The 27,500-nt window shown below is 38.8% G+C and overlaps 1 protein-coding gene across 1 annotated transcript in view; it reads right to left on the bottom strand.

The window, feature by feature from the left end:
- Positions 1 to 27,500, bottom strand: part of LOC135196138 (toll-like receptor 2) — a 74,704-nt gene that overhangs the window by 12,314 nt on the left and 34,890 nt on the right. Inside the window, exons 12-21 of the mRNA XM_064222679.1 lie at positions 17,946 to 18,164; positions 17,196 to 17,345; positions 14,814 to 15,004; positions 14,051 to 14,259; positions 13,751 to 13,835; positions 8,061 to 8,204; positions 7,371 to 7,509; positions 6,395 to 6,467; positions 5,528 to 5,588; positions 3,606 to 3,700 (exon numbers count right to left, since the gene is read on the bottom strand). Of these exons, the coding sequence (XP_064078749.1) occupies positions 3,606 to 3,700; positions 5,528 to 5,588; positions 6,395 to 6,467; positions 7,371 to 7,509; positions 8,061 to 8,204; positions 13,751 to 13,835; positions 14,051 to 14,259; positions 14,814 to 15,004; positions 17,196 to 17,345; positions 17,946 to 18,164 (1,366 nt within the window). The remainder of the gene's footprint in view (positions 1 to 3,605; positions 3,701 to 5,527; positions 5,589 to 6,394; positions 6,468 to 7,370; positions 7,510 to 8,060; positions 8,205 to 13,750; positions 13,836 to 14,050; positions 14,260 to 14,813; positions 15,005 to 17,195; positions 17,346 to 17,945; positions 18,165 to 27,500) is intronic.

Here is a 27,500-nt window from a genome sequence, read left to right as displayed (position 1 = left end):
AAGAGAAGAACTGGAAGGGGAAATGTCGCACGACAACAAATTACACGCAGACGAACTGAGAGACGATGCCACAGAAGACGACAAGGATGATGAGGTATCAAACAACGACACACGAAGAAACACCGACATAGTAACAGAGAGGACGGAATGGGTAGAAAAGATTAGACAATGGATGGAGCCAGATACAGAGAGAACAAAGATCCCCTCCATGAAAGCCTACAACACCAAGAAATTAAGGGAAAAAGTGAGGTCAATGAAATAATGAGCATAATACACACCACCAGTATCACAGAAACAAATAACTTGGCATATGCAGGAGCAAGATTAGTAGCAGAACTAATGGGGATTCGAACACCAACACCACCAGCACAACCAACCCAACAGAAACCAAAACAGCAACCTCCTTGGAAAAGGCGCCTGGAAAAGCAAATCATGGTGATGAAATCTGACTTGAGTAAAACTGAAAGAGATGGTAGAAAAAAGGCTAAGAAGCAAGAAAACAAGGGAGGAACTCAACGAGAAATACAAAGTACAAGAGAGGGGACTAAACAACACAATAGAAGATGTAAAACAAAGGCTTAAGGCCAAAGCACATAAGATCCAACGGTACATGAACAGGAATAAGGGATACCAACAGAACAAACTATTCGGAACCAACCAGAAAAGACTATACAGCCAACTAAGAGGGGAAGACAACCACCAAGAAATTCCTGAAGTCGAACCAAGTAAGAGACTCTGGAAAACATATGGAGCAATCCTGTATCACACAACAAACATGCAACATGGCTCCAGGAAGTCAAGGAAAAAGAAACAGGGAGAATAAAACAAAGATTCACAGAGATCACGACAGACACAGTCAGACACCAACTAAAGAAAATGCCAAATTGGAAAGCCCCAGGTCCCGATGAAGTCCATGGATACTGGCTCAAAAACTTCAAGGCCCTACACCCACGAATAGCAGAACAACTCCAGCATTGTATCTCAATTCACCATGCACCCAAATGGATGACCACAGGAAGAACATCCTTAGTACAAAAAGACAAGAGTAATGTGGAAGTTACTAAGAGGTATCATCAGTGAAAGGCTATACAACTACCTAGAGAAGACAAACACCATCCCCCACCAACAGAAAGGCTGCAGAAGAAAGTGTAGGGGCACAAAAGAGCAGCTCCTGATAGACAAAATGGTAATGAAGAACAGTAGGAGAAAGAAAACCAACCTAAGCACGGATGGATAGTCTATAAGAAAGCCTTCGACATGATACCACACACATGGCTAATACAATGCGCAACTGGAATTCAGTACTTACAAGCTCTGGAATAAGACTAGTAGAGGTTAATATCAGGAGAGGGATCTTCCAGGGCGACTCACTGTCCCCACTACTCTTCGTAGTAGTCATGATTCCCATGACAAAAGTACTACAGAAGATGGATGCCGGGTATCAACTCAAGAAAAGAGGCAACAGAATCAAGCATCTGATGTTCATGGACGACATCAAGCTGTAAGGTAAGAGCATCAAGGAAATAGATACCCTAATCCAGACTGTAAGGATTGTATCTGGGGACATCAGGATGGAGTTTGGAATAGAAAAATGCGCCTTAGTCAACATACAAAAAGGCAAAGTAACGAGAACTGAAGGGATAAAGCTACCAGATGAGAGCAACATCAAACACATAGATGAGACTGGATACATAACCTGGGAATAATGGAAGGAGGGGATATAAAACACCAAGAGATGAAGGACACGATCAGGAAAGAATATATGCAGAGACTCAAGGCGATACTCAAGTCAAAACTCAACGCCGGAAATATGATAAAAGCCATAAACACATGGGCAGTGCCAGTAATCAGATATAGCGCAGGAATAGTGGAATGGACGAAGGCAGAATTCCACAGCATAGATCAGAAAACCAGGAAACATATGACAATACACAAAGCACTACACCCAAGAGCAAATACGGACAGACTATACATAACACGAAAGGAAGGAGGGAGAGGACTACTAAGTATAGAGGACTGCGTCAACATCGAGAACAGAGCACTGGGGCAATATCTGAAAACCAGTGAAGATGAGTGACTAAAGAGTGCATGGGAAGAAGGACTAATAAAAGTAGACGAAGACCCACAAATATACAGAGACAGGAGAATGACAAACAGAACAGAGGACTGGCATAACAAACCAATGCACAACAATACATGAGACAGACTAAAGAACTAGCCAGCGATGACACATGGCAATGGCTACTGAGGGGGAGAGCTAAAGAAGGAAACTGAAGGAATGATAACAGTGGCACAAGATCAGGCCCTAAGAACCAGATATGTTCAAAGAACGATAGACGGAAATAACATCTCCCCCATATGTCGGAAGTGCAATACGAAAAAGGAAACCATAAACCACATAGCAAGCGAATGCCCGGCACTTGCACAGAACCAATACAAAAAGAGGCATGATTCAGTGACAAAAGCCCTCCACTGGAGCCTGTGCAAGAAACATCAGCTACCTTGCAGTAATAAGTGGTACGAGCACCAACCTGAGGGAGTGATAGAAAACGATCACGCAAAGATCCTCTGGGACTATGGTATCAGAACAGATAGGGTGATACATACAAATAGACCAGACGTGACGTTGATTGACAAAGTCAAGAAGAAAGTATCACTCATTGATGTCGCAATACCATGGGACACCAGAGTTGAAGAGAAAGAGAGGGAAAAAATGGATAAGTATCAAGATCTGAAAATAGAAATAAGAAGGATATGGGATATGCCAGTGGAAATTGTACCCATAATCATAGGAGCACTAGGCACGATCCCAAGATACCTGAAAAGGAATCTAGAAAAACTAGAGGCTGAAGTAGCTCCAGGACTCATGCAGAAGAGTGTGATCCTAGAAACGGCGCACATAGTAAGAAAAGTGATGGATTCCTAAGGAGGCAGGATGCAACCCGGAACCCCACACTATAAATACCACCCAGTCGAATTGGAGGACTGTGATAGAGCACAAAAAAAAATAATAATAATAATAATAATGTTAAGAAGAATGGCAGAATTAAGCGAGTTGATTTTATAAGTTTTTTTTCTTATTTTTCTTACAATTCGCTTCTCAGGCTCGGCGATGTTTCTGAATATCTGGCCAATATTCATATTGGGAATTTTCAAAAAATTATAAATGCCGAAGGTAATCTTTTATTTTATTAGAACAAGATCTAAGGTCCAGGTCAAGCAGGGGTCGTCGTCAGTGCCGGTATTACTCCGGAATAATACCGGCACTGACAACGACCCCTACTTGACCTGAACCTGAGATCCTGTTCTAATATGAATATTGGCCAGTTACTCAGAAACATCGCTGAGCCTGAGAAGCAAATTGTAAGGCAAAAAAAAAAAAAAAAAAAAAAAAAAAAAAAACAATATATAATCAACTCGCTTAATTCTGCCATTCTTTTTAACAGCATTTGCCTAAAAGAGGGTCTTCTACCAAATAATAATAATAATAGATTATTATTATACAAGAAGCCCAACCTTCTCTTAGTCATGTCACCAGAAATCAAGGCAACTGAAGCTAGATGTCTTATTACAATTCATCATTCGTACACGAAGCTAACGCTTACCTATCAGTAAGTTTGATGTGGGTTCGGAGACAAATGATTTCGTAAAGATCTCTGTTCAGCTTCTTCGGCAGCGTCTTGGTCACTAAGGCCATGATCTATTCGGAAAAAATAAGATGAGTTGGAATTCTGTGTTTTTTCTATCCTTTATTCATAATTTCATCCAGGAGCTTTGGAGAGGGAATTGAATAGAATAGAATATAGAATTTAGGCCAAAGACCAAGCAAGATCTGGGACCATCGATGAGGTCATTCAACGCTGAAAGGGAAATTAACAGTAAAAGGATTGAGAGGTGTAACAGGAGGAGACATTGAGAGCAAAAAGGTTTGAAAGCTGTAACAGGAGGAGAAACTGAGAGTAAAAAGGTTTGAAAGGTGTAACAAGAGAAGAAACTGAGAGTAAAAAGGTTTGAAAGGTGTAACAGGAGGAGAAGCTGAGTAAAAAGGTTTGAAAGGTGTAACAGGAGGAGAAACTGAGAGTAAAAAGGTTTGAAAGGTGTAACAGGAGAAACTGAGGGTAAAAAGGTTTGAAAGGTGTAACAGGAGAAACTGAGAGTAAAAACGTTTGAAAGGTGTAACAGGAGAAACTGAGAGTAAAAAGATTTGAAAGGTGTAACAAGAGGAGAAACTGCGAGTAAAAAGGTTTGAAAGGTGTAACAAGAGGAGAACTGAGAGTAAAAAGATTTGGAAGGTGTAACAAGAGGAGAAACTGAGAGTAAAAAGGTTTGAAAGGTGTAACAAGAGGAGAACTGAGAGTAAAAAGTTTTGAACGGTGTAACAGGAGGAGAAACTGAGTAAAAAGGTTTGAAAGGTGTAACAAGAGGAGAAACTGAGAGTAAAAAGATTTGGAAGGTGTAACAAGAGGAGAAACTGAGAGTAAAAAGATTTGGAAGGTGTAACAATAGGAGAAACTGAGAGTAAAAAGGTTTGAAAGGTGTAACAAGAGGAGAAACATTTTTACTCAGCTTCTCCTCCTGTTACACCGTTCAAAACTTTTTACTGAGAGTAAAAAGTTTTGAACGGTGTAACAGGAGGAGAAGCTGAGTAAAAAGGTTTGAAAGGTGTAACAGGAGAAACTGAGAGTAAAAAGGTTTGAAAGGTGTAACAAGAGGAGAAACTGAGAGTAAAAATGTTTGAAAGGTGTAACAAAGAGGAGAAACTGAGAGTAAAAAGTTTTGAACGGTGTAACAGGAGGAGAAACTGAGTAAAAAGGTTTGAAAGGTGTAACAGGAGAAACTGAGAGTAAAAAGGTTTGAAAGGTGTAACAGGAGAAGCTGAGAGTAAAAAGGTTTGATAGGTGTAACAGGATGAGAAACTGAGAGTAAAAAGGTTTGAACGGTGTAACAGGAGGAGAAACTGAGTAAAAAGGTTTGAAAGGTGTAACAAGAGGAGAAACTGAGAGTAAAAAGGTTTGAAAGGTGTAACAAGAGGAGAAACTGCGAGTAAAAAGGTTTGAAAGGTGTAACAAGAGGAGAAACAGAGAGTAAAAAGGTTTGAAAGGTGTAACAAGAGGAGAAACTGAGAGTAAAAAGATTTTAAAGGTGTAACAGGAGAAGAAACTGAGAGTAAAAAGGTTTGAAAGGTGTAAGAAGAGGAGAACCTGAGAGAAAGGTGTAACAGTAGGAGAAACAGAGTGAACAAAATTGAAAGGTGTAACAGTAGAAGAAACAGTAAAAAAATTGAAAGGTGTAACAGGAGGAGAAACAGAGAGTAAAAAGATTTGAAAGGTGTAAGAGGAGGAGAAACTGAGAGGAAAATGGTTGCCCTAAGAAGCAATTGTTAGAGAGGGTGGAAAGTCAAATGGAAGAAAGAGAATATGAACAAAGGTACAGTAAAAGGAATGAAAGCAGTGGCAGCTACGGGCGATAGAAGGGCTGTTGCAAAGAATCTTACATAAAGTAATGTGTGGCGCAGAACCTGACCAACCTTAAAATCATTGTTGACAAACTCTTCATGGCGGCCTCTTCTAATTTCGTGCAAACCCCACCTGTTGGATGAAGCCACAGGAAGAACCATCATGTTAAAAACCAATTGAATAATGCATGTTGTGTAATATTATTTATAAGATCTAGGTCATAAATTTTGTCATAAGCTACATATTTCACATCAATCTACAAGAATAAATAACCAGGTCGTTTTGTGTGAAAAAGCATAACATAGACCTGTAGACGAGAATGATAGCGACCAAATGCTAAATTATATTCAAATTTAGCATTGATCAAAGACAACATATCCAGCCGTTGAAAATGATTTAAGTGACAGCTAGAAGTACATTACAGAAAATATGTTACACTAAGACTGAATAGATTTTTCAAGTAAATATAGTATCTACTAGTCAATTTTTACCAAGTAAGTATGCAATTGTAATAGCCACAATGGCCTCTTAACTTCTCGAATTCCTCACATTTTTTGGATACGCTTGTCACTACAAAGCCTTAGATCAAGGAATATGAAGACATTATTATGATGTCCGGAAGCGGGAAACGAAGCCACATCCCATAATCAGAACGAGGTCACGTTGCCGAGCTGACCAACAGAAGAGTTCTTTTCGCGCTACCGGACATCATAATAATGTCTTCATATCCTTGCACTTAGATCTAAGGCTTTGTAGTGACAAGCGTATGCAAAAAAACTGAAAAATTCGAGAAGAGGGTATTGGGGAGATTACAATTGCATATTTAGTTTTATGTAGACTTGAGCGATATGGATAAATCATAAAATAATCATTAATTAAAAAAAATAGTAATATTCTTGTAAATAACAAAACAAATATTGTCAATTTCAGCCAAATACCTGCTGCTAACCAAGTTCTTAGTGCCAAAAACCAGCATCCGGGAGGAATTCTGCACAGCTCTCTCGACGTTTTCTGTATAATGGAAATATTATGGTTAGGTCACGCAATCTCTATAAAGAACTGATAGCACTAATATATTATGCTTACCAGTTGAGGGGTATTCCATCACTCTTACTTGTGTGTGTGTGTGTGTGTGTGTAAAACAGAGAGAGAGAGAGAGAGAGAGAGAGAGAGAGAGAGAGAGAGAGAGAGAGAGAGAATTACTTTAGCAGATTTCTTTTTTTAAAGCAACAAGGACGTACAGTCTGCTGTGTCCTACTTGATTGTGGGAAGGTATCTGAATGAGTAAGATTATAAATGGAGGTAATCATAGGAATTTAAAAGTAATTAACAGTTAAATCTGGAATAAAAGTCACCCTCAGAGTAAAGGCCACATTAGTGTTAACAAATGATCATCCTCCATATGCAATAAAAACAAAGTGGAATAATACAATTACGTGACAGACTAGTTCAATTTCCAATTCTGGTCAGTTTTTAAGTTTAACACCTCGTTGTAAATCCGACACATTTCTAAATATTGTTGGTATTTTTCTGAAATAAGAGATTTAACCAGACAATCGCTAATAACTGACTATATAAGATAGCAGGGGATACGTTGGGCAGGGCATGTGGTTAGAATAGAAGAGGGCAGAATGCCCAAAGTGGTTACGGAGGGATCAGTAGAAGGGAGAAGAAGAAAGGTAGGCAGTCAGAGAATGAGATGGAAAGATGATGCTGTGTTCAGAGATCTCAGAGGATTGGGAGTGGAGGAGCATCCTGAGAATAACTGGAGATGCAGCACTCAACAAGGGGAACGTTGAGAGATCAGATGCAAGCGGCCACGGGTCACAAGAGGCCGCAGGAGGGATGAGAGTGAAAGTGAGTTTGTTTTTCTGTCATGAGATTCATCATTCAAGTGACTTCGCCGAAACTTACGCATAATCCAGTCTCCGGGAACAAAAGCGTTGTCGTGCCAAGCGATCGAATATCCTCTCTGAGTCAGAGGAATTATCAGCATCTCTCTTACTTCCCTGAAGTCTCGAGAAGAACAAACGACGAAGCAGTCGTACTTCTTCTGCGGAGATTCGGGGAAAATGAAAGATTGACCTTATCCGCAAACAAATATTATAAAGCAGAATGTTCCTGTCTCTTAAACCTCGCGTCAAGCCATTGTCGTCAGACAATAATAATCAGCATTAGTCATCTGAGGATTACGCCATTAGAGCGTCCACTGTGAAAACGAAATAATTTACATACACACATACATACACATATAACTAATCCAGTCAAAAGTCATCGCCATATTCAAAAGTACATCAAAATAAAAAAGAAAAGATTCCATTACAAAAATATCATGCATTATGTGAACCCACTCCTTAAAATAGAAAAACCTTATTTTACCTTCATCTCTATGAATGTTATTACCCAGTCTACGATTTGGCAAACCTCTAAGTCTTTCTTTGAGTATTACTTTATACAATTCATAATATCTTATCTTACCCGGTCAGCTCAGCTCAGTGGTCTGGTTAAACTATTTGTATCAATAGATAATAATAATAATAATAATAATAATAATAATAATAATAATAATAATAATAATAATAATAATAATAATAATAATCTTACCCGGTTGGTGACAGTGTTGTTTAATCTAAAACACTTATTGATCCATCCACATTGATTTGCCCAACAAACGGTGTAACAAGAAAGTGCACAAATGACGAGGATAAGCACAACTGCCACCAATCCCATGATTACTACACTTGCCGGCTGGAATTAAAAAAAAATAATAGATTCTTAGATCAACAACAGAATTTTAACTGCTATGCATCGTCTCTATTGAAATCAAGCAGATGTCCAAGCGAAGATGCAATGCATTACTACATTAATACAATTCAACTTGTACTTTAATATTTTGCTTACATTTCTCTTTATTTATCTATTAATTTCTTTATTCTTATTTATCTGATTTTTTAATAACTGATCTCTCTTTGTATTTCCCACTACCTTCTTCATCTTCTTTTGAATGAACACCATACTCTTTGGAAAATTGAATTTCAAGTTAATGGCCCCTTTGGGCCTGTTCCATATGATTAGGATACATATTCTGAATAATAATAATAATAATAATAATAATAATAATAATAATAATAATAATAATAATAACAAAAATAACGTGGCGCTGTGGCAGAGTGGGTTAGGTCGTCAATGGATTGGTTAAGCAACATTGGGGCTGGTCATTCGTTGGATGGGTGACCGCTCTCCTCGGCGTTGATTCCTTGGGAAAGGATCTTTACCATAATTTCCTCAGTCTACTCAGCTGTAAATGAGTACCTAACCCTGATGGGGTAGGGTCCAGCTATAGGTTAAATAGCAAAACTCAACAATGATGTTAAGAAATGAAGGAATAAACGACAACGACGTAAATGGAACCTCTGGCAACAGAGGAGCTTTGTCCGGCAGCCAGGTATTCAACCCAATGGAAGGGGAAGACGGTCAGGTACTTAGAGGTCGTCATCCAGCAACTGACCACCACAACGACAGTAACCAACAGCCTGAGATTGGAGCTACAGAAGCAAACCAGAGGAAGAAATGGACAAGAAAAGAAAATAAGGAAATATGGAGATGCTACATCAGAAGCAACCTGACGGAGAGAGGATATAGAAGAAGGTTGGTCAACATCTGGAATGAGAGGAATAACACCACCAAACAGAGCAGAGGCTGGCAGACCAAGTAAGGAACATAAAGAAAAAGAACTGGCTCTCCCCAACAGAAAGAGAAGAACTGGAAAGGGAAATGTCACACGACAACGAATTATACGAAGACGAACTGAGAGACGATGCCACAGAAGGTGACAGGGATGATGAGGTATCAAACAATGACACACGAAGAAACACAGACGAAGTAGCAGAGAGGACGGAATGGGTAGAAAAGATTAGACAATGGATGGAGCCAGATACAGAGAGAACAAACATCCCCTCCATGAAAGCCTACAACACCAAGAAATTAAGGGAGAAAACAAGTGAGGTCAATGAAATAATGTGCATAATACACACCACCAGTATCACAGAAACAAATAACTTGGCATATGCAGGAGCAAAATTAGTAGCAGAACTGATGGGGATTCGAACACCAACACCACCAGCACAACCAACCCAACAGAAACCAAAACAGCAACTTCCTTGGAAAAGGCGCCTGGAAAAGCAAATAATGGTGATGAGATCTGACTTGAGTAAACTGAAAGAGATGGCAGAAAAAAGGCTAAGAAGCAAGAAAACAAGGGAGGAACTCAACGAGAAATACAAAGTAAAAGAGAGGGGACTAAACAACACAATAGAAGATGTAAAACAAAGGCTTAAGGCCAAAGCACATAAGATCCAACGGTACATGAACAGGAGTAAGGGATACCAACAGAACAAACTATTCGGAACCAACCAGAAAAGACTATACAGCCAACTAAAAGGGGAAGACAACCACCAAGAAATTCCTGAAGCCGAACCAAGTAAGAGACTCTGGGAAAACATATGGAGCAATCCAGTATCACACAACAAACATGCAACATGGCTCCAGGATGTCAAGGAAGAAGAAACAGGGAGAATAAAACAAAGATTCACAGAGATCACGACAGACACAGTCAGACACCAACTAAAGAAAATGCCTAACTGGAAAGCCCCAGGTCCGGATGAAGTCCATGGATACTGGCTCAAAAACTTCAAGGCCCAAATGGATGCCCACAGGAAGAACATCCTTAGTACAAAAAGACATGAGTAAGGGAAATATAGCCAGTAACTACAGGCCTATCACCTGCCTACCAATAATGTGGAAGTTGCTAACAGGTATCATCAGTGAAAGGCTATATAACTACCTAGAGGAGACAAACACAATCCCCCACCAACAATAAGGCTGCAGAAGGAAGTGTAGGGGCACAAAAGACCAATTCCTGATAGACAAAATGGTAATGAAGAACAGTAGGAGAAGGAAAAGAAACCTAAGCATGGTTTGGATAGACTTTAAGAAAGCCTTCGACATGATACCACACACATGGGTAATAGAATGCCTGAAAATATATGGGGCAAAGGAAAACACCATCAGCTTCCTCAAAATACAATGCGCAACTGGAATACAATACTTACAAGCTCTGGAATAAGACTAGCAGAGGTTAATATCAGGAGAGGGATCTTCCAGGGCGACTCACTGTCCCCACTACTCTTCGTAGTAGCCATGATTCCCATGACAAAAGTACTACAGAAGATGGATGCCGGGTACCAACTCAAGAAAAGAGGCAACAAAATCAACCATCTGATGTTCATGGACGACATCAAGCTGCATGGTAAGAGCATCAAGGAAATAGATACCCTAATCCAGACTGTAAGGATTGTATCTGGGGATATCAGGATGGAGTTTGGAATAGAAAAATGCGCCTTAGTCAACAAACAAAAAGGCAAAGTAACGAGAACTGAAGGGATAAAGCTACCAGATGGGAGCAACATCAAACACATAGATGAGACAGGATACAAATACCTGGGAATAATGGAAGGAGGGGATGTAAAACACCACGAGATGAAGGACACGATCAGGAAAGAATATATGCAGAGACTCAAGGCGATACTCAAGTCAAAACTCAACGCCAGAAATATGATAAAAGCCATAAACACATGGGCAGTGCCAGTAATCAGAAATAGCGCAGGAATAGTGGAATAGACGAAGGCAGAATTCCGCAGCATAGATCAGAAAACCAGGAAACATATGACAATACACAAAGCACTACACCCAAGAGCAAATACGGACAGACTATACATAACACGAAAGGAAGGAGGGAGAGGACTACTAAGTATAGAGGACTGCGTCAACATCGAGAACAGAGCACTAGGGCAATATCTGAAAACCAGTGAAGACGAGTGGCTAAAGAGTGCATGGGAAGAAGGACTAATAAAAGTAGACGAAGACCCACAAATATACAGAGACAGGAGGAAGACAAACAGAACAGAGGACTGGCACAACAAACCAATGCACGGACAATACATGAGACAGACTAAAGAACTAGCCAGCGATGACACATGGCAATGGCTACAGAGGGGAGAGCTAAAGAAGGAAACTGAAGGAATGATAACAGTGGCACAAGATCAGGCCCTAAGAACCAGATATGTTCAAAGAACGATCGACGGAAATAACATCTCTCCCATATGTCGGAAGTGCAATACGAAAAATGAAACCATAAACCACATAGCAAGCGAATGCCCGGCACTTGCACAGAACCAATACAAAAAGAGGCATGATTCAGTGGCAAAAGCCCTCCACTGGAGCCTGTGCAAGAAACATCAGCTACCTTGCAGTAATCAGTGGTACGAGCACCAACCTGAGGGAGTGATAGAAAACGATCACGCAAAGATCCTCTGGGACTATGGTATCAGAACAGATAGGGTGATACATACAAATAGACCAGACGTGACGTTGATTGACAAAGTCAAGAAGAAAGTATCACTCATTGATGTCGCAATACCATGGACACCAGAGTTGAAGAGAAAGAGAGGGAAAAAATGGATAAGTATCAAGATCTGAAAATAGAAATAAGAAGGATATGGGATATGCCAGTGGAAATTGTACCCATAATCATAGGAGCACTAGGCACGATCCCAAGATCCCTGAAAAGGAATCTAGAAAAACTAGAGGCTGAAGTAGCTCCAGGACTCATGCAGAAGAGTGTGATCCTAGAAACGGCGCACATAGTAAGAAAAGTGATGGACTCCTAAGGAGGCAGGATGCAACCCGGAACCCCACACTATAAATACCACCCAGTCGAATTGGAGGACTGTGATAGATAAAATAATAATAATAATAATAATAATGATAATATTTAAATGGCTGTTCAGGGTATATCGGATTCCTTACTATGAAGTGGTCAAAAGTACAGATCTTAACGCAAACTGTCAACGCCTGGGACAATGTTCAGTCTTTAAGCAAATTTTAAGCCCATAATAGTTTGAATCTCTCACATCATTGACTTTGAGAAATCAAGTTTTGCTTCGCCTTCTCGTCAGATGCTCAGGGGATAGTAGGGTACTCCGTACCAACGAGCTTTGGGCATTTCAGGTGTTCATTTTGCTCGAAGATATGAGTCTGGTTTGGGTACGGTGCTTGTCAAATTAAATTTTGTACACTTACGATGTCAACATGCCATTAAACTGGACTAGAAAGAAATATCTATCTATCTTTTGGGTCTTTGTTAGATAGTGACCCCCACGGGATTTAACCCGGTATGTATGTATCCACCTTTGCCGCTGCGTGGTTATTGCAAGTTTGTTGGGGATGACCGGCAAAATATAAACAAAAGACGGTAAATATCACAAAGTGAATAATGACCCCAAAGAAATGTCTGGTCCTAGATAACGAGCAGCCCAGAAGTTTGCATGGGAGTGGGGGTTATTATCTAGCAAATTATATATGCGTAAAAATAGCTATAGTAGATTCACATCTCCCGTGCATCTAATGTCTAGGCCCGTCCCTTACGACGTTCCTGATTGGCTGTTAATAAGCCAATCCCACGGCTGGAAACTCTCACTCTCTCGAGAGAGTTTAAATAGGCCGGATGCATGTTTCACGTCTCGTGAGGGATACGTCTTTCAGGAGATGTGGAACATACATCCTACCTATATGAACTCTCTCGAGAGACTGAGAGATTCCAGCCGAGTGATTGGCTTATCAACAGCCAATCAGAAACGTCGTAAGGGACGGCCTAGACGTCAAATACACGGTTGATGTGAATCTACTATAGCTGACGTTCACTTAAAAATGGCCTAACAATGTTTTTGATTGCTTGCTCGATGGTTTTGTAAAAATGTAAACCTGATTCCATATTGGAATGGAAAATATCTTTTAGATTCCAGATCCCTTCTAAACACACATTTTCGTTCCTGGTCCTGGGTTCATTTAGAATAGATCGAGCAAAGTGGAATGAGCAATGATACCTAGAAACAAAACGACAATAATTATTAAAGTAAAAAAAAATATTACCTGGTTGCCTTTGAAAACTGATATGAAATTATTTTGCTTTACTCATAAGTACTCCTACATAGCATTTCGGTACCCTTTTAAAGAATAATAAATAAATAAATAAATAAATAAATAAATAAATAAATATATAATTAAATATCTTTAAAAGTGTTGCCAGTATATGTTTGAGAACAGTAAAAAATAATGAAATATCTTGAAAATGGTTTAGCAGTTAAATTTCAATAACAATCAATATTCCCTTCTACAGTCATTTCATATTCATCAAATCATCTTGCATTATTATTAAGCTCTTTCCCCCTAACAACCTTCTTGTTCCCGTCTGCGGTGTTTTCTGTGGGGGAGGAAGTCGTGCTGGTGGAAGAGTTGGTACTAGGGCTGGCGGTGGTTGTGCTAAAAAAAGAAGTAAAAACAGGTGTTAGAATGGCCTTCTATAATTATCTCAACTATTAAAATACTTAAGCATTGGCACCTGCAATTTTTTTTTAAATTATGCGCACATTCTCTCGCACCAAATGATTCAAATACTTAAACTAAGAATTAGATCAAGAAGAAGCAATTACTCCCTACTTTGTAAAAACGTATTTGTAAATGACTTCTTCACTCACTTGGGGCTTGCTCCAGTATTATAAGAAATAATGACTCTTTTGGGATGTTTACTCAGGTGTGTTGTGGTTCCGTTAGAGATAACCAGTGTTTCGAGAGAAGGATAATGAGAGATGCTGTCATCTGAAATGATTGCGATCTCATTGTCTGTGACGTTTAGGGTTTTAAGATGTTCCAGGAATCCGTCACATATTGGTACCAAACTTTTGATCTGAAACCGGAATATTTTTAAGTATTAAAGCAAGATATCACAAGATTCAAGTTCCATTAAGATTGTAACAGCATTTGCCAATTATCCATTCGTCACAATGGCTGTGTTAGGAGACATTTCTACAATTAAGCTAATGAATGTTATATGAATCTAGTGTGCTTCGGATACGTATACTTGCAGAGCTCATGTTTGTAGAAAGATATAGTGGCTTCATAGGGCAACTAAATGACTAATAATTTGCTGTGTACGTTACAGAACCACGCCATTACAGTCCTTAGGCAAGTAAATAATACAAAACTATCCACAAGGGTTAAGCCGGTTCTTCATTTAATAAAAAGAACACCAACAAAATAACAGACAATTCGTCCCTAGCTTGACGAACTGGCGTGAACCAGTTTTCCTTCACTCTGGGAAAACAGGCTTTCAAAATATGACTACGCACACAGCTGGAATTTTGATATGATATAAAACATAAAAGAAATGAGACACGTTGACTGGAAAAAAAAAAGGGTCGGGGGGATACGCCAATTCGTCGAAACAGGGACGAAGTTTACCTGATTTCCTGAGAGGTCGAGCCCATGCAGAGGTGAAAAGAGTGAGCAGCCATGATGATCTGTGTGGTTTCTCAAGATGTTGTTGTTCAAGATCAGTTTCTCCAAATTCTGAGGGAAACAGGTCCTCTGTTTAATGCTCTGAGATTCCCCTGGTGCACACGCGCAGTTCCCGTGCATTCCACGTTTAGGAACTGTTGAGGTTCAAGAGGATGATACAATATCGTCAGTTATCAATAAGGAACATTAATCTGTTTTTCTAATTACTGAACTCCTCTGTACTTCCCAGCAGTGGCGGATTTAAGTAGGGGTGGGGGGGGGGGGGGGGTACCTGGTCACCCATGGATAATTATATTTTGATGTGTGCCTACTGCACACAAGTTAAATACTGATATTGATGGAAACTGAAAATAAAATTATATAATTTGTTTGTTCTTTATGAAGGTATTTAATACTTGTATTTGCCAAAGCAACTTCACCTGCTACTTCTTTGTAAGCTACAGCTGTTCGAAACGATGTACAATCTTCATAATAATAATCTCTCTCTCTCTCTCTCTCTCTCTCTCTCTCTCTCTCTCTCTCTCTCTCTCAGTACAAGCAATATTTATGTGCATATGATGTAAATTACATGTGTATATATAGTATATGTGTATGCATACATATATAAATATTGATATGTAAATGTGCCGTATGTGAGTTCATGTTACATATACTGTAGGATATATGAAAAATCCGATGTGGCAAACACCGCCCCCCACCCCCCTCCTCATGAAAGATTTCTAGATCCGCCACTGTTTCCCAGAACCTTCTGTTACTTCTTTCGAACGGGCACCGTCGTCTTTGGAAGCTTGAATTGCAAGTCAGTGGTGGGCTTGCTTCATCTGATAAGGTTCATGTCAGCCTGACGATTCTCCATTCTTAGGTTGTCACTACATCGCAGGGGTACCGAGAATCTGCAACTCAGGGGTTCTCTGACTCCTTCACTCCTCGACCCACTAATGAAGTTTCAATTTTTCTGTCGACCCCCTAGACTTGCATTTAATAATTCAAGAAAAGAAAAAAAAAAAAACACCAATTTCAAAACCAATTTGAGAATTATTAGTTTAGTACTTGGCATGCAGGATGATAAAAATGTAACACCCAGTAAGAAAATATGTTTAGAACTTTAGATATACAAGTATATGTAATTTAATTCACCGATCCGTTAGTTATTCATCGACCCTTGACCCCTTGACTATTGGGGGTCGATATCGACCACTTGAGAATCCCTGCTCTAAGTGCTGCGGAAATATAGCATATAACCTTAAAGTTTGTGGAAACCAGTTTACATATATATATCTCTACTGGGACCCTGTGGTTTTGCATTCTCAGCTAAGAAGTAATATCCCCAAAATCTCTTGTTGGAAACCTGCATAGGTTGGGGAAGGAATAAACATACTATGAGGTTGTCAATCTTCCGAGAGAAACTACAGTCGGCTTCTCCTCTGAACTTGTAACGTCCGTGGGAAGGAGTTCGCGAACTCCGCTGATACAGACACTGGAAGAAATTAATTTTGTATTATAAACATTATCAGTGACGCCAGTAGGGGGATAGTGCCGTCAGTGCACCTCACGGGGTGCACTCTAGGCATTATTCAAGAGTTTTTGCAGCGTCCCTTCGGCCTCTGGCTGCGACCCCTTTCATTCCTTTTACTGAACCCAAGGAAGAGTCGTGCAATTGGAGCTTCAGAATTTCTGGAGAAGGTGCGATACATTTCTACCCCAATACTCTTCTCCTTTTGCATTTTAAGACGCTTTTATCTACTTGTTAATTTATTAACTTTTTCCCCCTTTTTGATAAGTGGGGTCTCTTCCTTCTGCCGCTCCCTATACCTCAAAGTCTTACTTTTTCCCAGTGAACACCTTCATGTTTTTTGAAGCTTGATTCAAAGTCAGTGGCCCCTTTGGTGGGCTTGTTCCATAAGAAGTCTTCCTATCCATCCTCTCCTACAATGATTCCATAGTGCAACTGCGAAGTGTCCCTCCTGTTGCACCTTTCAAACCCACAGACTCTCAATTTCCTTTCCAGTGCTGAATGACCTCATTGGTCCCAGTGCTGTGCCATCCTGACCATTGATGAATTCTATGCGTTTTGCAAAGGAAATCCTCACCTAAACCTCGGAGCATAAAGAAAGACTCTGTACGACGAGGGTAGACTTATTTTCTAGTGAAAGAGAGCGAGCAAGAAGAATAATAATGACTCAGCCCGAAATTGGGAAAATTATTCTCAGATCTGAAAGTAGGGCAAATGCCGTGCAGAGTTCGTATATAGTAGAAAGCATCGAGAAATAAAAAAAAAAGTAGAACTGACAAACGTTAAATGAATAAAACTCGGATCTGACTTACAAATTTGAGAGAGGTTATTGTAACCCGCGTCGAGAACTTGGAGGTTACACCAGGCAGGGGATTCGATTCCTTCAAGGGTCATCAGGCTGTTGTTTTGTAAAAGGAGAACCTTGGCGGAAGAGGGCGCCACCTTGGGTACACTTTTGAGACCTGAATGAGTGAACAGTTTCGTTAAGACATAATTAGTACACATCAGCGAACATTAATTATAAGTGGTTATATGGCATCACTGTCGGGCATGAAGAGCAGTCAGGATTTTATTGGTCTAAATGCAGAATCCTAAGAAAATTCACCCGTCAAAATCTAATCATATTCTGACATCGCTAGTGAAGTACATGTTACTCACAATATTCAGGTAAAGTGCAAAGCTTCTAAATTTGTTCAAATGTAACTTTAATTTGCTTTATCATAAAAAAATTAATCAGTGATGGATTGAAAGCCTGTCATGTGAACTATGAATGTCTGTTTTGGGATAATACAATAAGCTTTATCATTACAATATTACTTGCCTCTTTCTATCTATGAGTGTGTTAGGATATCATATCAAACATGAAAACCTTTGGTTGAAGTCGAAATTCTAAGAAGTTATTTTCTCTTTGGTCTCATTGCAAACACGAAAAGTTGTGAAAAGCATATTCAGGCAATGCCACGCCTCTTGACTTGATAACAAGGATGATCATACGTTAGCAAAAGTCAGTCAAAAGAGACAGGAATCGATTGCTTCCCCTCCGCTATGGAAACCTGACTTACCTACATTTCTGCAGTCGACGATCTTCTTCTTGCTCTCGCACTGGCATCCGACGGGGCAGGAATTCCACTGGCAGTTGAGCAAGGCGTCTTTCTCTCTGAAATCCAGCTCCTCCCTCCCGATGATCACTTTTACATTGGAGGCACCTTCAGGATGCGAGTCGAGGAAGTGTGACAGGTGATAAGTCTGGCAGTTTTCACTGGCTTCTCCCAAATCATTTCCTTTGTGAGAGGAGATCAATACTTTCAGTCTTATTTGGTATTGCATTTTCTCTCATATGCTTACTTTTCACTACAGTGACATTAGTATTCCTCAGTATTTTTTGTATTACTACTTCCCATAATAGTGAAATGATTTTCCCTCAAGAAATATGTAATTTTACTCTCTGTATAACAATGCAACTGGACGATATGATATAAGATGCACTTGTTTATATTTCAGTACCAACCCTGCTCCCATCCAAATTTTTCTGAAATGTGAAAGAACATAATATAAAAGTATATACAAGAAGGATAAATGCAGAGCATACCTCCACCAAGTCAACGGTACATCTAATGATTTAGGCAGGTCCATTGTTGTTTTTCTTTGTGGGTCCAATGTTGTTTTCTTTGCAGGCCCATTTTTGTTTTTATTTACAGGCCCAACTGTTTTTTACAGTTCCATTCCTTTTTTCTTGGCAGGTTTTTTGTTTTTCTTGACAAGTCCAATGTGGTTTTTCTCTGCAGGTCCAATGGTGATTTTCTTTACAGGTCCAACGTTTTTTCTTTTCAGCCCCAGTGTTGTATTTCTTTACAGATCCATTGTTATTTTTCTCTACAAGTCAAATGTTGTTTTTCTTTGCAGGTCCAATGTTGTTTTTCTTAGCAGGTCAATTTTCCCTTTAAAGGTCCATTGTTTTTTCTTTACAGGTCTACTATTGTCTTTCTTTGCAAGTCAATGTGGTTTTTCTTTACAGGTCCAATGTTGATTTTCTCTGCAGGCCAACTGTTCTTTTCTTTTTCTTTGCTGGTCAATCGTTGGTTTTCTTTGCAGGCCCATTGTTGTCTTTCTTTGCAGGTCCAATGCTGTTTTTCTCTGCTGGCCCATTGTTGATTTTCTTTGTAGATCCAATATTGTTTTTCTTTACTACTCCATTGTTGTTTTTCTTTTAAGGTACAATGTTGTTTTTCTTTAAAAGTCCATTGTTGTTTTCTTGCTTATCAAAATTCCCATATCACGGCTACGGATGCAATTGTTTCAATTTGTGGAAAAAACATCAACTATATACAAGATAGCACTACTGTGTTATTCACTACTGACCTGACACATGGAGAGAAAAGTACAAGAAAGTACTAATGAGCTACTCACTACTGACCTGACAGATGAAGAGAAAAGTAAGTACTACTGAATTATTCACTATTGACCTAACACTCAGAGAGAAAAGTACAAGAGTGTTTACTGAGCTAATCACTATTGACCTGACACATGGAGAGATAAGTATAAGAGAGTACTGCTGAACTATTGACTATTGACCTGACACATGGAGAGAAAAATACAAGAAAGTACTACTGAGCTATTCACCATTGACCTGACACAAGGAGAGAAAAGTACAAGAAAGAACTAATTAGCTATTCACTATTGACGCACATGGAAGAGAAAAGTACAAGAAGAACTACTGAGCTATCACTATTGACCGAACATGGAGAGAAAAAAGGTACAAGAAAGAACTAATGAGCTATTCCACTATTGACCTGGACACATGGAGATGAAAAGATACAAGAAATACCTAAAACTGAGCTAAATCAGGATGACCCTGACACATGGAGAGAAAAGTACAAGAAAGAACTACTGAGCTATTCAATATTGACCTTGGACACCTTGGAGGAGAAAAGTACAAGAAAGATGACTACTGAGGCTATTCCTATTGACCCGACAATGGAGAGAAAAGTACAAGGGAAAAAGGAACTACTGAGCTATTCACCTATTTGAACCTGACAATGGAGAGAAAAGTACAAGGAAACAATATACTGAGCTAACACTAAAATTGACCTGACCATGGAGAGAAAAGTAAAGAAAGAACTAAACTGAAGCTATTCACTATGACGACACCATGGAGAGAAAGTTACAAGAAAGAACTACCTGACTATTCACTATTGACCTGACACCCATGGAGAGAAAAAAGTACAAGAAAGAACTACTGAGCCTATTCACTATTGCACCTTGACACATGGAGAGAAAAGTAAAGAAGGAGCTAATGAAAAAGCTATTACTATTGAACCTTTTGAACACAAAATGGAGCGAAAAGGTACAAGAAAATGAATACGAAAGTAAATCACTATTGACCTGACACATGTCGAGGAAAAGTACAGAGTGGTATACTGAGTAATCACTAAAATTGACTTGACACATGGAGAGAAAAAGTATAAGAGAAGTAATAAACTGAACTATTCACTATTGACCTGACACATGGATGAGAAAAAATTACAAGAAAGTACTACTTGAGCTATCCACTATTGACCATGGACAATGGAGAGGAAAAGTACAAGGAAAGGAACTAACTGAAAAGCTATCCATAATGAAACCTGACAACAAATGGAGAGAAACGTACAAGAAAGAAACTTACTGAGCTATCACTATTGACCTTCGGACACATGGAGAGAAAAGTACAAAGAAAGAATAACCTGAGCTATCACCCTATGACCGACACATGGAGAGAAAAGTACAAGAAAGAAACTACGGAAAGCTATTCCCTAATTGACCTGACACATGGAGAGGAAAAGTACAAGAAATTTAACACTTGAGCTATTCACGATTGACCTGACACATGGAGAGAAAAGTACAAGGAAATACTTACTGAAGCTATTCACTAAAATTGACCTGACACATGGGAAGAAGAAAAGGACAAGAAAATAACTCCTGAGCTATTCACTATTGCCTTGACACATGGAGAGAAAAAGAACCCCCAAGCACAGAACTAACTGACAAAAAAAGCGGATTCACTATTGACCTGACACAACGGATGAAGAAAAGTACAAGAAAATACCAAAACTTGAGCTAATCACTATTGACCTGACACATGGAGAGAAAAGTACAAGAAAGGAACTATTTTGAGCTATCACTATTGACTGACACATGGAGGAGAAAAGTAAAGAAAGGAACTACTGAGCTATTCACTAAAAAATGACCTAACACATGGAGAGAAAAGTACAAGAAAATTACTACTGAGCTAAATTCACTATGGACTGACACATCGGCGAGAAAAGTACAAGAGTGTATTAACTGAGATAATCACATTGACCTGACAACATGGGAGAGAAAAGTATAAGAGAGTAACTACTGAACTATTCACTATTGAACCTGACACCATGGAGGACAAAAAAATACAAGAAAGTAACTCTTACTGAAGCTATTCACTATTGACCCTGACACATGGAGAGAAAACAATTACAAGCAAAGAACTACTTGAAGCTATTATCACTAGTTGACCTGGACACATTGGAGAGGAAAAGTACAAGAAAAGTAAACTACTCACGCTATTCACTATTAGAACCTTCACACATGGAAGAAACGGGGAAAAGTACAAGAAAAGAACTACTAGGAGGCTATTCACTATTTGACCTGACACATGGAGGAAGAAAACGTCACAAGAAAGAACTACTGAGCTATTCACTATTGACCTGACATCATGGAGGAAAAGACAACTTACAAGCAAAAGAACTACTGAGCTATTCACTATTGACCTGAACATCAATGGAGAAGAAAAGCACAAGAAAAGTTACCTACTGAGCTATTTCACTATTGGACCTGACACATGGAGAGAAAGTAGTCAAGAAATAACTACTGAGCTATTCACTATTGCCCTGACACAATGGAGAGAAAAAGAACAAGAAAAGAACTTACTGAGCTATTCACCCTATTGACCTGACACATGGGAGAGAAAAGTACAAGAAAAATACTAAGCTGAGCTAATCACTATTGACCTGGACACATGGACGAAGAAAAGTACAAGAAAGAAACTACTGAGCTATTCACCTTATTGACTCCTGACCACATGGAGAGAAAAAGTAAAGGAAAGAACTAATCTGAGATATTCACTATTTGACCTAACACATGGAGGGAGAAAAGTACAAAGAAAATACGTACCTTGAGCTAATCACTATTGGACCTGACTACTGGAGGAAAAGTACAAGAGTGTATCGCAGGCTAATCAATATGGACCAAAAAAGGGACACATGGATCGAAGGAAAAGTATAAAGAGTACTTACTGGGCAACTAATTCACTATTGACCTGACACATGGAGGAGAAAAATGACAGAAAGTACTAAGCAGAGCTATTCCTATTTGACATGACAACATGGATGAGAAAAATTACAGAAAGTTATATGAGCTATTTCACCTATTGACTGAAACATGGAGAGAAAAACGTAAGCAAGAAAAGTAAACTTACTGAGCTATTTCACCCTATTTGACATGACACATGGAGAGAAAATACAAGAAAGTACTACTGAGCTATTCACTATTGACCTGACACATGGAGAGAAAAGTACAAGAAAGAACTACTGAGCTATTCACTATTGACCTGACACATGGAGAGAAAAGTACAAGAAAGAACTACTGAGCTATTCACTATTGACCTGACACATGGAGAGAAAAGTACAAGAAAGAACTACTGAGCTATTCACTATTGACCTGACACATGGAGAGAAAAGTACAAGAAAGTACTACTGAGCTATTCACTATTGACCTGACACATGGAGAGAAAAGTACAAGAAAGTACTACTGAGGTGCTATTCACTATTGACCTGACACATGGAGAGAAAAGTACAAGAAATAACTACTGAGCTATTCACTATTGACCTGACACATGGAGAGAAAAGTACAAGAAAGAACTACTGAGCTATTCACTATTGACCTGACACATGGAGAGAAAAGTACAAGAAAGAACTACTGAGCTATTCACTATTGACCTGACACATGGAGAGAAAAGTACAAGAAAGAACTACTGAGCTATTGACTATTGACCTGACACTGGAGAGAAAAGTTACAAAGAAGAACTACTGAGCTATTGACTATTGACCTGACACATGGAGAGAAAAGTACAAGAAATGAACTACTGAGCTATTGACTATTTGACCTGACACATGGAGAGCAGTACAAGAAATAACTACTGAGCTATTTGACTATTGACCTGACACATGGAGAGAAAAGTACAACAAAGAAACTTACTGAGTCTATTCACTATTGACCTGACACATGGAGAGAAAAGTACAAGAAAGAACTACTGAGCTATTCACTATTGACCTGACACATGGAGAGAAAAGTACAAGAAAATACTACTGAGCTAATCACTATTGACCTGACACATGGAGAGAAAAGTACAAGATTGTATTACTGAGCTACTCACTACTGACCTGACACATGGAGACAAAAGTACAAGAGTGTATTACTGAGCTAATCACTATTGACCTGACACATGGAGAGAAAAGTATAAGAGAGTACTACTGAACTATTCACTATTGACCTGACACATGGAGAGAAAAGTACAAGAAAGAACTACTGAGCTATTCACTATTAACCTGACACATGGAGAGAAAAGTAAAAGAGTGTATCACTGAGCTAATCACTATTGACCTGACACATGGAGAGAAAAGTACAAGAAAGTATTACTGAGCTAATCACTATTGACCTGACACATGGAGAGAAAAGTACAAGAAAGAACAACTGACCAATTCACTATTGACCTGACACATGGAGAGATAAGTACAAGAAAGAACTACTGAGCTAATCACTATTGACCTGACACATGGAGAGAAAAGTACAAGAAAGTACTACTGAGCTATTCACTATTGACCTGACACATGGAGAGAAAAGTACAAGAAAGAACAACTGACCAATTCACTATTGACCTGACACATGGAGAGAAAAGTACAAGAAAGTACTACTGAACTATTCACTATTGACCTTACACATGGAGAGAAAAGTACAAGAAAGAACAACTGAGCTATTCACTATTGACCTGACACATGGAGAGAAAAGTACAAGAAAGTACTACTGAACTATTCACTATTGACCATACACATGGAGAGAAAAGTACAAGAAAGTACTACAGAGCTATTCACTATTGACCTGACACATGGAGAGAAAAGTATAAGAAAGAACTACTGAGCTATTCACTATTGACCTGACACATGGAGAGAAAAGTACAAGAGTGAATTACTGAGGTAATCATTATTGACCTGACACATGGAGAGAAAAGTACAAGAAAGAACAACTAAGCTATTCACTACTGACCTGACACATGGAGAGATAAGTACAAGAAAGAACTACTGAGCTATTCACTATTGACCTGACACATGGAGAGAAAAGTACAAGAAAGTACTACAGAGCTATTCACTATTGACCTGACACATGGAGAGAAAAGTACAAGAAAGTACTACAGAGCTATTCACTATTGACCTGACACATGGAGAGAAAAGTATAAGAAAGAACTACTGAGCTATTCACTATTGACCTGACACATGGAGAGAAAAGTACAAGAAAGTACTAAAGAGCTATTCACTATTGACCTGACACATGGAAAGAAAAGTATAAGAAAGAACTACTGAGCAATTCACTATTGACCTGACACATGGAGAGAAAAGTACAAGAGTGTATTACTGAGCTAATCACTATTGACCTGACACATGGAGAGAAAAGTACAAGAGTGAATTACTGAGGTAATCACTATTGACCTGACACATGGAGAGAAAAGTACAAGAAAGAACAACTAAGCTATTCACTATTGACCTGACACATGGAGAGAAAAGTACAAGAAAGTACTACAGAGCTATTCACTATTGACCTGACACATGGAGAGAATAGTACAAGAAAGTACTACAGAGCTATTCACTATTGACCTGACACATGGAGCGATAAGTACAAGAAAGAACTACTGAGCTATTCAATATTGACCTGACACATAGAGAGAAAAGTATAAGAAAGTATTCCTGAGCTAATCACTATTGACCTGACACATGGAGAGAAAAGTATAAGAAAGTACTACTGAGCTATTCACTATTGACCTGAACCTCGATGAGGAGAAAGTTCAAAGAAATCTAATTAGAGCTACTCACCTATTGACCTGCAACCATGGAGAGAAAAGGTACAAGAAAAAGGAACTACTTATTAAAAAATTACTATAACCTGACACATTGAGAGAAAAGTACAATAAAATACTAATGAGATACTCACCCTATTGACCTACACATGGAGAGAAAAGTACAAGGAAAGAAACAATGAAGCTATCACTATTGGACCTGACCATGGAAAAGAAAAGTACAAAGAAAGCACTAACTGAACTATTCACTATTGACCTTACACCATGGAGAGAAAAGTACAAGAAAGTACTACATAGCTATTCACTATGACTTGAAAATGGAGAGAAAAGTATAAGAAAGAACTATTGAACTATTCACTATTGGACTTAAACATGGAGAGAAAAGTACAAGAAAGAACTACTAAGCTATTTCACTATGACCTGACACATTGGAGAGAAAAGTTACCAAGAGTGTTTATGAGCTAATCATCTATGACCTGACACATGGAGAGAAAAAAGTTACAAGAAAGAACAACTAAGCTATTCACTATTGAGCATGACACATGGAGAGATAAGTACAAGAAAAGAACTAACTGAGCTAAAGATTCACTATTGACCTGAAACATGGAGAGAAAGTACAAGAAGAGTACTACAGAGCTAATCACTATTGACCGACACATGGAGAGAAAAGTACAAGAAGTACTACAGAGCTATTCACTATTGACATAACACTCAGAGAGAAAAGTACAAGAAAGAACTACTGAGCTATTCACTATTGACCTGACACATGGAGAGAAAAGTACAAGAAAGTACTACAGAGCTATTCACTATTGACCTGACACATGGAGAGAAAAGTATAAGAAAGAACTACTGAACTATTCACTATTGATCTTACACATGGAGAGAAAAGTACAAGATAGTACTACTGAGCTATTCACTATTGACCTGACACATGGAAAGAAAAGTATAAGAAAGAACTACTGAGCAATTCACTATTGACCTGACACATGGAGAGAAAAGTACAAGAGTGTATTACTGAGCTAATCACTATTGACCTGACACATGGAGAGAAAAGTACAAGAAAAAACAACTAAGCTATTCACTATTGACCTGACACATGGAGAGATAAATACAAGAAAAGAACTACTGAGCTATTCTACTTGACCTGACACATGGAGAGAAAAGTACAAGAAAGTACTACAGAGCTATTCACTATTGACCTGACACATGGAGAGAAAAGTACAAGAAAGTACTACTGACCTATTGCACTATTGACGTGACACATGAAGAGAAAAGTACAAGAAAGAACAACTGAGCTATTCACTATTGACCTGACATGGAGCAATAAGTACAAGAAAACAGAACTACTGAGGCTATTCAATATTGACCTGACCACATGAGAGAAAATATTTAAGAACGTACTTCCCTCGAGCTATTTCACATATTGACCTGACACTGGAGGAGGACAAAGTTATAAGAAGTAAACTTAGTTCTACTGAGCTATTCACTATTGACCTGACCACATGGAGAGAAAAGTTACAAGAGTGTATTACTGAGCTAATCACCTACTGGACCTGACACATGGAGAGAAAAGTACAAAGAAAGAACAAAACTGGAGCTATTCACTATTGACCTGACACCCATGGAGACAAAAGTACAGAAGAAAGAACTACTTGAGGCTATACACTATTGACCTTGACAACCATGGAGAGAAAAGTACAAAAAAGAACAACTGAGTCTAATTACACTACTGACCGTTGACACATGAGAGGGAAAAAGTAACAAGAAACAGTAACTGAGCTATTGCTTTCTACTGAACCTTAATGCATTGGGAGGAAAAGTACAAGAAAATTACTAATGAGCCTAATCACTATTGACCCTGACATATGGAGAGAAAAAGTACAAGAAAGTTACTGAGCTATTCACTATTGACCTGACACATGGAGAGAAAAGTACAAGAGTGTAGTTACCTGAGGTTAATCACTATTGACCCTGACACATGGAGAGAAAGTGACAAAAAAGAAAGTACTACTGAGCTATTTCACTATTTTGTTTTTTGACCTGACACATGGAAGAAAAGAAAATTACAAGTAAAGACTATGAGGCTAATTCCCTATTGACCTGACGACATGTTGAGAAAAGTACCAAGAGTTTGTTATTACCAGGCTAATCACTATTGACCAGACCTTACCAACCAAAAATGGGAGAGAAAATTACAAGAAAGAAAAACTACTTGAGGCTATTTCACTATTGGACCTGCACACTGGAGAGAAGTACAAGAAGTGTATCACCTTAGCTATTCACTATTGATCTGACACATGGGAGAAAAGTACAAAAGAATACTAATGAGCTACCTGACTAATTGACCTTAACCACTTGGAGAGAAAAGTATCAAGAGTCTATACTTGAGGCTAATCACCTATGACCTGCACATGGAAGAGAAAAGTAAACAAAGAACTACTGATAACTGATCTAATTCACTATTGCCCTTGGACACCATGGA

Source organism: Macrobrachium nipponense, chromosome 17 (genome assembly GCF_015104395.2).
Source record: "Macrobrachium nipponense isolate FS-2020 chromosome 17, ASM1510439v2, whole genome shotgun sequence".
NCBI lineage: Eukaryota > Metazoa > Arthropoda > Malacostraca > Decapoda > Palaemonidae > Macrobrachium > Macrobrachium nipponense.
Note: the sequence above shows the minus strand (reverse complement) of the source record. Positions and strands in the feature narration are given on the sequence as shown.